General features: G+C 60.6%; 1 protein-coding gene across 2 annotated transcripts in view; it reads right to left on the reverse strand.

The window, feature by feature from the left end:
* ABCA3 (ATP binding cassette subfamily A member 3) overlaps nt 1-12,478 on the reverse strand; it is a 31,258-nt gene extending 18,780 nt beyond the window's left edge. Inside the window, exons 1-9 of one of the 2 annotated variants that reach the window (XM_032846069.1) lie at nt 12,432-12,478; nt 11,718-11,813; nt 11,284-11,548; nt 10,042-10,169; nt 9,243-9,408; nt 7,249-7,508; nt 5,932-6,048; nt 5,616-5,736; nt 1,307-1,480 (exon numbers count right to left, since the gene is read on the reverse strand). In XM_032846069.1, the coding sequence (XP_032701960.1) occupies nt 1,307-1,480; nt 5,616-5,736; nt 5,932-6,048; nt 7,249-7,508; nt 9,243-9,408; nt 10,042-10,169; nt 11,284-11,548; nt 11,718-11,771 (1,285 nt within the window). In that variant the 5' untranslated portion in view covers nt 11,772-11,813; nt 12,432-12,478. Of the gene's footprint in view, nt 1-1,306; nt 1,481-5,615; nt 5,737-5,931; nt 6,049-7,248; nt 7,509-9,242; nt 9,409-10,041; nt 10,170-11,283; nt 11,549-11,717; nt 11,814-12,431 lie in introns of those variants that run through there. The other variant, XM_032846070.1, reaches the window with a different exon arrangement.
* Between the last annotated feature and the right edge of the window lie 139 nt (nt 12,479-12,617).

Below are 12,617 nucleotides of genomic sequence, written 5' to 3' on the forward strand. Positions count from 1 at the left end.
AAGCACTCGAGGCACAAGTAAAGCTCGACTTCTGGTCCCCACAGGTCTTGCCTTCCTTTGCATTGGGAACACCACAGCCCAAACGGGGCCTGGGGCCTCCGCACGGTCAGCTACCCTCTGTCGGCTCCAAGGAGCTGTCCTTTGGTCTTGGCCACTTTCAAGCCACCAGAAGTTTGCCTGTTTTCAAGTTTTGCCTTGGTCTTGAAGACCAAGAGCTGCCCTACAGTTAGGTTCTTGGTTAACAGCTTTTATGAAAGTGTTTGAACCCCAGAAGGCCCAGTGCATTGAAAACGTCTACATTTATCCCACACCGCTAAACACAGAGACACAGATGGTTAAAGGCCAAAGTGCGAGAAGACACTGCCACGGGAGAAAACAACTCTAATGAAAGAAAGGCCACACGGAGGATCTGCGACCTTCCTCCTCCCACAGACCCACGCTAGGAAACCACAAGAACCAGGGCTATGAGACACAAGACCATGAGACCACGCAGCCCGAGACAGAGAAGCCGGGCAGCACAGGGCCCAGCGCCCGCAGACGCACAGGTCCGTCCCCACAAGGGAGAGGCCAGCACAATGTCATGGCCACACAGAAGCTCACGCTCACCCTCCTGCCTCTTCTTGGCAGCGACAGCCCCGTCTGCCCCTCTGAGGTCGTCCCCAGAGCACCCCCCAGCAGGCAGGCTTCCCCATGGAGGCCTCTCTACCCTTTAGAGCAGTAGGCTTGACCCCACCCTTGAAACCGAGCAGGTGGCCCATGTACCAGCGATGTGTTTTATTCGACCCCTGTGATATTTAATGAAGTCAGGAAATTTCATGAAAATCACAAAAACAGTGCTGGGCTGTGATTCCCACTCACTGCACAGGGAGGGACCCGTTCCGGCACCTGACCAAGGGCAGGGGCGGGTCAGCACCTGCAGACTCTGAGGCCAGAGCCTCGCTGTTCTGAGCACCCCAGGCACAGGCAGTGGCTCGCTGACTGAGGTATCGAGCAGGTCCCCCACGGGACACAGGTGCTCACGTCTGCTCCCGGGCAGGAGCTCAAGGCCAGTGGTGGCCATCGCCACGCTGAGCACGTTAGTGCTCTGTCCTCTAAGTGTCCGGGTCTGGGCTGCCTCTCCCGGGGCTCCTGCCGCACCTCCCATCTGTGGGGGCAGGAGCCTCCCCATCGCAGAACGCCTGCCGTCCCCTGCCGTCCCCTGCCCCGCTCTGTGAGCTGTCCTGGAGCCACGTGCTGGAGACAGCCCTGAGCACGCTCCCTCGTAGCTCAGTCGGCGAGGGCCACTCATCAGAAGGAAGAGACTCACCTTTCGCTTCAAATTTCCCTATGAGCTGGGCTCCCATCGCCATGGCAACGTTGGACAGGAGACAGGAGAGCAGCTTTTGGCTGAGAGTCATCCAGTTGTATCGGGGAGCAACGAAGAAGTACGGGATGTAGGTGAAGAAGTAGAGGAAGCCCCCTATGGCGGCTGCCATATTGGCTACGGATGGAGAGAAGAGAAGTGTGCTGAGCGCGGGGGAGCGCCCGGCATCCGCCATTGCAGGGGAGCCCCAGGGCTGGCGGACCCCAGGCTTGGCCTCTCCTCTTGTCATGCGCATGCTCTGCAGGGACCCTGACCTCACCTGGGGCCGCATGCCCTCCGCACACAGGCGACCCCCACACGGAAGTCCCCAGCCCTCTCCTGCAGACTTTGCCCTGACAACGCACCGCGGGCACAGCCCAGCCCAGCCCAGCCCAGGCCTGCTTCTCACCTGCTCTGTCCGCTCTCACTCATCCGTTCCACAGACAGGTCCTGTGGCCGGCACCGGGGCATCTGTCACAACCACACACACGAGCCCCTCCCCTCCCGGAGCTTGCAAGCCACCAAGGACACAGAGGGTAACAGAGCAGAACAGAGTGTGCCGGGTAGGGACAGTCCCGGGCAGAGTAACAAGGCACAGACAGGGGCCAGGCATCCCCTGGGCTGGGGCTGTGACAGGAGCCAGCGGGCCAAGGACAGCTCTGATGGGAAGGTGATGCGTGGGAAAGGCGTGATGGGTGAGTCAGGGAGAACGACCTGGCTGTGGTCCGTGCTGGCAGCCCTCAGATGCTCTGGGCTTACGACCCCTCTATGGCCTTAGAAGTGATTGAGGACATCAGAGAACGGGCACTCGCGTGGGTCACGCGCGCACACACACACACACACACACACACACGTACCAATTCTTACCGTACAGCAACCCAGTACTAAGAAAATGTAAAGATTTTTCAGAACAACAAAGCCACTTTAAGTTAACATAAGTATTTTCATGAAAGTCAACTCTATCTCCGGCAACTTAGCGAGGAGAGTGGCCTTGTGCTCGGTTTCCACAGGCCTCTGCAGCGTCTGGTTTAAGGGATCACGCTGCTCTGTGGTCGCCCTGTCGTGGTACGCTGTTTGGGGCCGCACACGGGTTCGCAGGTGGACAAGGGACAGGCACGTTGACAGCCTTCTCAGACACTCGTGGGTCTTCCCCCTCGATTCAGAGTCACTCAAGCACCGTGCCCCAGGCGGTCGTCTCTTAAAGGCCGGGTGCTGCGGGGACCCAGGCCGACCCAGGAATCTGCCACGTGCGAATCTGCCAGTCTGCTTTGCACTTCGAAAGGGCTACTCCTTGGACATGATCTCATCGTGTGCTGTGTCGGACGTGCGGAACGTACCTTGTTGACTCTGCAGACCCTCCCAGAGCAGACAAGATTTATCGTACACACGGAAATATCACGTTGGCTGATATGAGCTCCAGTCTCCTAAGAGGCTAAGTACTGGGTCGCTGTCAAGCTCACGGGGTTAGGCTCGAGTTCATAAATCCTGTTTTTTGCTTGAAAGCTAGGATTTCACAATTGACATCAGATACTGTCAGGTGCTCTTAAAAGACAGCTCACGTTTGAGAAATGCGCCTGCCAGACACTCAGATGTGAGTAATGATAGTCCGAGGCTCGTACTTTTGAGTGAAATGCTGTCCCAGGAGGGAAGTGGCTAGTTTAGCTGACAACTCGGCCACGGCACACAAGCTCTCCCTCAAGACAATCATCGCCCTTGAGTACGCAACCAAGCACGTTACGCAAACCTCCCGTTTCATCCCACGGAACGTTTGAAAAGTATGCTTAAGGGTCAAGATTTAATAAAATCAATAAATTTTTGCTGCTCATCAAGGGCATTTCTGAGTGACGTGGATACTTGTTTGTTGTTGGCTTTCTGGAGTGTGTGCGGGGATGGCTCCCAGTGCAGCTTGGGGCCTGTCTTGACTGGTGCTCAGAGCCCACAGTCTTACCTGCCTTTGCTTCTGGGCCAGTCCGCGCACACATCAATGTGGTAGAAAAGGCAAACAACATCTGGGTATTCTTAGAAAAATAGTGTGTACTTCGCAAACCCCCCTAAGGACCTTGCAGATCCCCAGGAGTCTGTGGACTGCACCATGGAAACCTCTGACCTGGCAGAGGAGAGAGCGCTAGAAGGGGGTGTGGCCAGCCTAGAGCAAGGGGGCTGGGCAGGGCCACAGGTGAAGGCTGTAGCATTCCCTCCGTTCCTTCCGAGTGAGACCGATGGTCAGGGGAAGGATTGAGCGGAAGAGTGCCAGGCTCTGGAAGCGCACACTACTGACTGTGCCAGAGCTGAAGCGTGGCAAGGGCAGACACTGAGAGATAGGTCGAAGCCACCACTGTGAACCCGGCCAGTGACAGGGGCTGGGTGGTGCAGTGGAGGTGGTGGGGACATGAGCTGCAGGTCTGATCCGACATGGTGTAGAACGTGAGAGAGAGAAGGATGTCAGGGATGATCCCAAGGTGTTCTGGCGAGAGTGGCAGGAAAGACCGGGTGCTCCGGGTCATTTAGGCTTCTGGGGAAAAGGTCAGGAAGTGGTGGTGGGCACAGCTGGGTGTGTGCACACCGAGCATCTCAGGGAAGCTGTGTGTGAGTGTGAGTGTCAGGAGAGAAGCCTCAGCTGGGGCTTGCAATCTGGGGATGGGCCACATGTCCAGAGTCCTCTGAGGAGAGGCATGTGACAGGAAACCCAGGACTGCTGGATCAGGGAGTCATGGATGTAGAAACACATGGAGAGCTTCCACCGAAAAAAGGGGGATGTATTCCCCAAAAAATGGATGAGGAAACAAGAGTAAGTGGATGTGTACAAGAATCAGCTAAATACCCGACAAAAGAAAAATACGGCCTGAGAAAGGATGGCTCGGTAGATTCTAGAACATTCTAGAACATACACGGTCAACGAGACAACCAGGGAGCTGGAAGACAGCCGTGAGGAAGTCACACGGACTCAGCGCAAAGACTTCTGTGAATATGAAGGAGAGGCTGGGAGACATGAAAGACAGACACTGCCTCATGCCCACCAGGACGGCTGCTATCTGAGCTTGGCCCCAAACCAGGACGTGAGGAGCGCAGCGGCGAGGGAGCGGAGCCGCCGTGTGATCCGGGCGGGAACGTAAAGTGGAAGCAGCCCGGCAGCTCCTCAGACAGTAAACGCAGGGCCAGCACGTGACCCAGCCATGCCACTTCTGGGTACCCCCACACCGGACCGGAGGGTCTCAAGGTCGTGCCGGCACGCTCGCGTTCACAGCAGCATGACTCCAGGCGCTGAGCTGTGCACATGCGCGTGTGTGGAGAGGTGGGAGGACGAGCACAAGCGCCCCATCCACACAGCAGGAGGAACCCCGCTATGACGGGGATGAACCCTGAGGACAGCAGGCTCAGGGAGAGAAGCCAGCCACGAAGGGACGTGCACTGTGGGAGTCCACTCGTGCTAGCTCCTTAGCATGGCCACAGCCACAGAGACAGAAGGTGGACAGTGGGTGCCAGGGCTGCAGAGGGATGGGGAGTCGGTGTTTACAGGGACACAGCTTCTGTCTGGGAAGACAGAAGAGTTCTGGGGTGGGGGTGGGCACGGTCACACCACCCTGTGGGCACGCTTGCTGACACTCAACTGTGCGCTCAAGGACAATGACGGTGGCCCACTGCTCTGTGTGTGCTGCTGCCACAGAGAAAGAAAGACGACGCAGGACAGAGCCAGAGGCTCCAGCTGCGTCTAGAAGAAGACAGTGTGGAGATGGCGGAACACAGAGTCTGGTGGACGTGGGAGCGAAATCGTGCGGAACTGAAACAAGACCTGAACCCTCGGACACCGCTGGTAAAAGAGGGAAAAGCACACTCCATTGGGGTGGGGGGCGCACCTGTGGCCACGGTGTCCAAGAGTTGCAGGGACACGCCCATCTGCGGAGACACGCCCACGCACGGGGGGGGGGGCGGCGGACACGCCCACCGTGGGGGACACGCCCACCGTGGGGGACACGCCCACGCACGGGGAGGGGGGGACGACGGACACGCCCACCGGGGGGACACGCCCACCGAAGACGGCCTCCCCGGCGCTCCGCAATATGCAGGTGGGAGAGCAAGGCTAGGACGGCTCTGGACACGCAGAGAACAGGAGGAACAGCTCCCCGAGCTTCAGCTTCGGGAGAAGGACTCAGGCCTGCGCCACCCCGTGGGCCAAGTCAGAGCACAGCCCCCTCCAGCCCACCGGAAGAACCCGTCAGGTTTCCTGGGCTGGGGGTCCCTGGGGCGCCCCTGCCCTGGGGGTGGGCCGGCTCACCTTTGCTGAAGAATGTGCTGACCATGAAGCTGAAGGAGATGGAGGAGGTGGCGAAGCACAGCAGGAAGACCAGCACCAGTGAGGGGTCGCTGTGGGGGAGCACCGCCACGCCCTTCTTCACCTGCGTGGCCCGGGAGGCGGGGACAAGACCAGGACACCTTAAAGGTCGCCGGTCTCCAACAAAACCGGCGAGGGAGGGAGAAGGGCCGATGCACCCCGAAAGCCCTGAGCCGAGGCTGGGGTTGCCCGGGGTGCTGCGGTGCCTCTGGCTCTCCCGTCCACGTGACCACCACGCTCTCCACAAGGCCACACTCACCTGGACACAGAAGAGGAGGGTCACGAAGGAGACGGCCACGAGGAGGAAGAGGAAGAACAGGAGGAACCAGGCGCTCCAGTGCAGCCAGCTGCTGAGCCCCATCATGCGCATGTACTCCTGGGGAGAGGGCCACCGTGGGGACAGGGCCACACCGGGGACAGGGCCACGCGCACGGGCTCTGACGCGCACGCACTCCTGGCGACGGGGCCACACGCACGCGCTCCGACACGCCTGCCGCTGCGGTCTGGAGCCTGCGCGTGTGCACGGATGCCCGGTGTCACCCGTGGGCCAGGAGGGAACGACAGCGGGACAGCCTGGGACACAGGCTCAGCACGCGCCAGGCAGAAGATGCAGTCCACCTGTGCCATCTTCCCTTGCCCTCCTCCTCTGTCTCCCTGGTATCAGGTGCTGCCCCTGGGCCGGCCTTCCGGCTCCCAGCAGGACGAGCCCACCTCGCCCCTCACCCAGCGCGCTCCCGCCCTCCACTCGGATTCAACCACCACTGAACATCTGCTACGTTGGTTTTACCCGCGAATCTGCGGGCATAAATGTTTGCTTCTGAGCCATTTCGCATCTCCTGCCAACCGCATCCACGTCACACTGTGCCGCCGTCACGCCCAGCGCCCACGCAGACGGCACCCCGTCCCCTCTCCCAGCCCCTCTCCCGGCCCCCGGCTTGCCGCAGCTTACAAGCCCCCGTGATCACAGATGTGGCACCTCCGAGACTATTCTAAGTGTCGTGGCTGCTGCCAGAGGAACGTCAGATAAAATCTGGGTCATTTCAGCAGCACTGCCGGCGTGAGCTTACGGGTGACACTACCGCACAGCTGTGCTCGGTTAAGGCAAGGACCCCTTCTGCACCCCTTAACCCCCATCTCCTTGGGCCTGGCGGTGCGGACCCACGGCTGTGCTCGCCCCGTGCAGTGCGAACGGGCCTTTTGTGTGGCCGCCCCCTGAAGTGTCCGGCCTCGAGGGTGGCTGTGTTCCGCAGAAATCGGAGGAGTAGGCATATAATTTAGTGTTTTATACTGGCCGCAGCCAAAACGTTAATGAATCACCGAAATTAGTTCAACGCTGTCTCCTGCTTGACCCAGCACATCCGAGCCGTGGTCGTTTCAGCGTGTCAGGCCCTAGCGCGCTGCCCACACACGGCTGCTTCAGCGGGGTGTGAAGGGCCTGGGTGCACCGGGCTTGAGTTCCCAGAAGCCCCAGGATCGCCGGCGCCACGGTGGGCGTTCACTCCGCGGCTGGCTGCACGAGTGGCTCGGTGCCCGGGCCACGGCCTGCCCCCATGCCCCGCCCCCCGGGCACGGCTACCTTGAGCTTCGTCTCCTTCTCCCGCACAACGGCCCGGATGGCGGTGAGCGACGTGTAGGTGAAGCTGAGCACGAGCAGCAGCGGCAGCTGGTACTGGACGGCCGCCAGGAAGGGGTCCGAGATGAAGGGCGGGTAGGGGAACCTCTTTGCGGTCACGGTGAGCTTCTCGAGCAGCTGGCGCGCGGAGGCGTTGGCGTGGTACTGCATGATGGCCCGGTCCACCGCGTGCTGCACGGCCAGGAAGCCCTCGCGGATGTACCCTGAGCACAGGACGGGGGGGAAAAGCCACGTCAGGGGTGTGGCTCGCTCACACGGCCGCGTGCCCTGAGCCATACCGGGTCTCCGTGGTGCTCGGGGTCACGGAGCGACACCACCTAGCGCCTGCCTGGGCACCCCGGTCTTCTGGCTTGTAGGGGTCATCCTCATCTCCCGACTCACGGCCTCCTCCCGCACCGCCAAGGCCAACCAGGCGGCATCTGTCTGGCCCTCTCTTCTGCATCCCTCGTCCACTTTGGAGGACCTCGGTGATGACATCGAGCCCCCCAGGATACTCAACAGTAACCCACTATCCCGAGGCCCGCTGAGTAGTAGCCTTACTTCCATCCCCCAGCGCTAGCGCCTTGAAGGGAGGCAGGCATCACAGTCCAAAGGCCAGTACTCGGAGCTGTGAGCTGCTGCGCTCTCTGTGCTGGCCCTTTCTGACGCCCCTGCCACGTGCCCTGTAACAAAACTCTGCCAGTGAGACGGGCCTGGGAGGAGTGACCGACTGGGGGCGAGGATCCCGGTCCAGAGCCCAGCCTGCCATGGGGAGCCTGAGGAAGGAGCGGGCACAGCCTCAGGCGAGCAGAGGACAGACGGGCACATGGGCACAGGCACCCTTGTTCAAAAAATACTGGGACCTTTAAGATATGCAACATCTCTAACACGGAAAGGCCAGCAGGCTGTGTCCCAGTCCCTAGAAGAGAGAAGCAGTACGGCCCCCCCACCTCAACACAGGGGCGACCATGGCTCCCTCAGGTTCCAGACGTTTACGGCTGCATCAGCGGTGGCTGCCAAGCATGTGCCGTGTGCCTGGCCCACGTCCCTGCCACGGCTCAGGCCCTCTGTGTGTGCTTCAAACTGGTGTGGACTAACGAGTCTTCCACATAAAAAGACGTGGACCCTGGTCATCGGCTGGAACGTTTTCCTTAGGCTCCTACTTGGTTTTCCTTTTTAGGCAAATTTCGAATTTGTACCTAGCGAAAGGGTCCTCACGAACAGGCGGGTGGTCTCTCCTGCTGCGGGCCCCAGGCACTGGCCACGGTCTCTAAACACTGGCCCCCGCCTCCCTTCCTCCTGCCAGCCAGCCTGGCCGCCTGGCGCTTCGTCTCAGGACATTCCTGGTTCTTTCCACCAAAACACAAACATACTCTACTTCCTGCAGATGGTGGGATCCCGTGTTCTCCGTAACACCCTGCTGCCACCCGGGACCCACAGAGGGGGCCCGGCTCACCCCCAGCTCCGTCCCAGAAGGGCAGCCGGGCTTTGGAGGAGACGCACATGCCGCTGCCTGCCCAGGCCTCATGGGACAGACCGACACGCTCGCTGAGGGGCACAGCTAGCCAGGAGCCAGCTTCTGCCAGCGCCCCGCTCACGCAGTCAGACCCCGGACAATTGCTCCAGGACCACGGAGCCCCCGAAGCCCGTACGAGTGCACACAGCCAAGGCCAGGGAGGGAAGGGAGGTGTGAGGCCGACCCCACAGATGCGACGCCAACTGCAGCCTCTCTGAGACTGAGACGCAGGTTTCCTTTGGGACCACACGTCCCCGGGAGGCAGGGAAGTGCCTCTGCGGACTTGGGAGTGTTTTAACCCGCCAGAGCCAGCTTTCCCTCGACAGGGAAGAAGACCAAACAGCCCTAAAGAGATACTTCTGCGAAGAGAAGCAAGGTGGGGCTTCCCCGTGACCGTCCCCCGTCAGCAGCCCGGGCCGGGGGCACGGCCGCGGCTTCTCACCAGGTTCTCCACCGTCGGGGGCCGCGGGCTCCCTTGGTCCTGGGTTTGGGAAAAGTGGGAAGAGCGAAGTGGTGTGCCAGCCCTCTGTCTCTTTCAGGAAAAAGGAGCCTGTTTCCGTCCACATGTAGTTCCTCCGAGTGTAGCTGAACCGTAAGTGGTACTTCACCTACAGCAACAAAGAGAAAACCGCCTGCCCTGAGGGCTCCAGACAGAGAAGCAAACATTGTGTCCAATGAGATACAGGTTAGGGGCTCGTCACCGTGACCTCCCCACCCCCGCAACCCCCCACAAGGTCCACGGGGTCCCGGAGCATCACACCGACAGCCCTGCCCTGGGCGGGGACAGGGAGCCCCGCGGTGTGTCCCCGGGGTGTTCTCGCCAGCCCCATCTTGCCGTCCACCTCCAGGAACTCTGTGCCTGAGGTGTCCCTGATCACCAGGGGAGGGTCCCCAGAATAATGCTAGAGGAGCTGCATCATTTCCTGGTCTTGATGGCATTAGGCAGGAATATTTCTTGTGAATTAAATCACTGAAATTCTACTGCTGGAGTCCGCTCCCTTCCCCTCTGCCCACCTGACAGCGCACAGGGGACGCACCAGAGGACTACGGGCTCTGCAGTGGGCGGCTGGCTGCCTTCTCCTGGCTTTCCCAGCGGCATGGGCCCGACGGACTAGAGTGGCAGCAGGGCACCCTTCGTGGGGACCCAGCCGGCGATGTGGGCCCCGCAGCCAAGCCAGGCATTGCCCCGCAGGTGGGCCGAGGGGATGGGGAGCGGAGGGGCTCTGTGGGGGGATCCTCACCGCCAGCGGCAGGGGCTCCGCGCTGTGGTTGAAGGTGTGCTCGAACACCACGGCAGCCAGCACGTTGGAGGAGTGGTTGTCGTACCTGATGTAGTCCTCAAAGTCCTTCTCGGAGGGAAAGCCGCGAGCTGTGGGGGAGCCGAGAGTTACCGGAGCGCCTATTCTACTTGGAAATCAGGCCATTTCACATCATTTTCAGTAAAGACGGCAAATGTTCAGGTTTCTCTAGGGCTTTGTACCCTTGTCTTCAGAGTGCAGGAGGCTTTCGCGGAGGTGGGCAGAGAGACTGGCTGCTGAGGAGACGGGAGGCAACCGCCATCAGCGGGCAGGGTTTCTGGGGAGAGCTGGGGGCAGGGCTGGTCCACACCCTCCACGTTGGCCTCCCTGCACCAGGTGGCCTCTGTCTCGGGCGATGTGGGGTGCCTTGAAGTTGGGAGTGGACACTAATGTCGTACGTCACACGGTTTCTCTATCACCAGACCTCACGCCATGTAAAGGGCTTTCCTGTCATCGCTCCACAAGGGTGGAGAGCCTCCCCTGAGCCTTTGCCACGTGGCATTCAACAGACCACAGGTGGCCTATGCCAAAGAAGAGGCGGGAAAAGCGCAAACACTTTTTATCCTGGAAGCAAAGCGCGAGGCCAGGGGACAGAGAGCTGTGTGTACCAGACATTTCGCTCAACGTGCTTCCCAATGCCTTTTTCTAGAACCGTCCCCACAAAAGCACATCCCAGGAAGGGTTCTGGGATGACCCATGGAATTCCAGAGCTGTCCCCACCATGAACTGGGGGGCAACTCCAGAGCCCGGGACACTCCAGTAGTCGCCCACGTGGCTCCACTTGGCCCTCACAAGCCTGGTCCCATTTTATAAAGAGTGACCCGGCAGGGGCGCCCAGGTGGCTCAGTGGGTTAAAGCCTCTGCCTTCGGCCTGGATCATGATCTCAGGGTCCTGGGATCCAGCCCCGTATCGGGATCTCTGCTCCGCGGGGAGCCTGCTTCCCTTCCTCTCTCTCTGCCTGCCTCTCTGCCTACTTGTGATCTCTGTCTGTCAAATAAATAAATAAAATAAATATAAATACAAATAAATACAAATAAAAAAATAAATAAATACAAATTTAAAAAATAAATAAATAAATAAAAGAGTGGCCCGCCAACAAGGGCAGATGCTGAGTCTGGCCGCCGGCGCTCTCCCGGGGTCGCTCCCCCACAGCTGGACAGGACGGGACCCCGAACACACGTCACCTCTCATGTTGATGACCAGCGCCCTCCGCACCATGTCCGTGATGGTCTTGACAGCGTCGCTCTGGGACGGGACGTAGGCGAGCTCCCAGGCATCGCCCGGCGGGGGGAAGCTGAAGAACAGGGGCAGCTCCCGGATGGACTGGCCGGGGTAGACGGTGGCATTGGGCACATTTTCCGACTGGATCTTCAAGCGGAGCCAGATCAGGATCCCCGAGAACAGCAAGGGCAGGAAGAGCTCCAGGACGGTCACCAGGACCTTGCGCTTCTGGAAGAGGAAGGGGAGGCTCTGGCTCGGGGATCACGAGGTCGGGAGTGGGGGGCCCTGGGCCCACCCTCGGGACACCCCTCTTAGGGCCCGGCCACACCAGGGCGCGTGCCTACCTGCCCTCAGGACACCACTCCTGGGGCCTGGCCACACTGGGGCGCGCGCCTACCTGCACTGTGTAGTTCTTCCAGAGCAGGAGCCCTAGCTGCCGGAGCACGGCCATCTTCGGGCTGCCCGGGAGGCTGGGGAGGCAGCCGCAGTGCACCTGGGGGCCGGGGTGGGAGACACCCCTCAGACACAAGGCCTCCTCCCGCGTCCCCAACTCCTGGCTGCCACCAGAGAAAGACACCAGCTCGGCTCCGTCCGCTCAATGGAGAAAGTGCGCTGCTAGGCAGTGGCTCGCCTCCTCCCCAGACGCACCCTCAGTGATGGGCTCTAAGCGCCACATGCTGCTGGTGGGGCACTCACGCTGCTGTAAACCCACGCAGGCATCCCCTGTGGTCCGGATGAACGTGCTTCCTCCCTGCGCATTGCCCCTCCCCACCAACTGGCCACCCTGGCCACGGCCACGGTTGTGGTGAAAGCAGACTTGGCTGGCAGAGAGCTGCGGGGCGGGGAAGAGAGGCCCGGGAGGGGGCCCTTGGCAGCAGGGCTGACCCACGGACAGGACGTGGTGGGCAGACACATGGGTGGAATGATGGCCCTTGCTCTCCTACCAAGAACTCTCAGGACCAGTTTTTCCTGCTTTAACCATGAGGGCTGGTATGCGGCCTCCACGTGACAGCGGTCGTTTTCCCCAAGAGAAAATCTGCCCCATGTCACGTAGAGGTCTTGTGTTTAAACCTGGCAGAGACACAGAGCCCCGTGTGCGTGAGACACTCACCTGCTGCAGAAGGAGGTGGTCTGAATGAGTTCAGGAAGACCCCAAGGGACCTAGGACATGGAAGCACCGTGTGCCTGAGGCTGCGGGCATGAAGGCTGGGGGCAGACAGGGCTGCGCCCACCCAGGGTGGGCACGTGAGTGGCGGAGGTGGCGGGCCCCTCTCCCGAGAGTTGCTGGTTCCCGACC

This window comes from Lontra canadensis, unplaced genomic scaffold, assembly GCF_010015895.1.
Source record: "Lontra canadensis isolate GAN:19392208 unplaced genomic scaffold, GSC_riverotter_1.0 scaffold171, whole genome shotgun sequence".
Lineage (NCBI taxonomy): Eukaryota > Metazoa > Chordata > Mammalia > Carnivora > Mustelidae > Lontra > Lontra canadensis.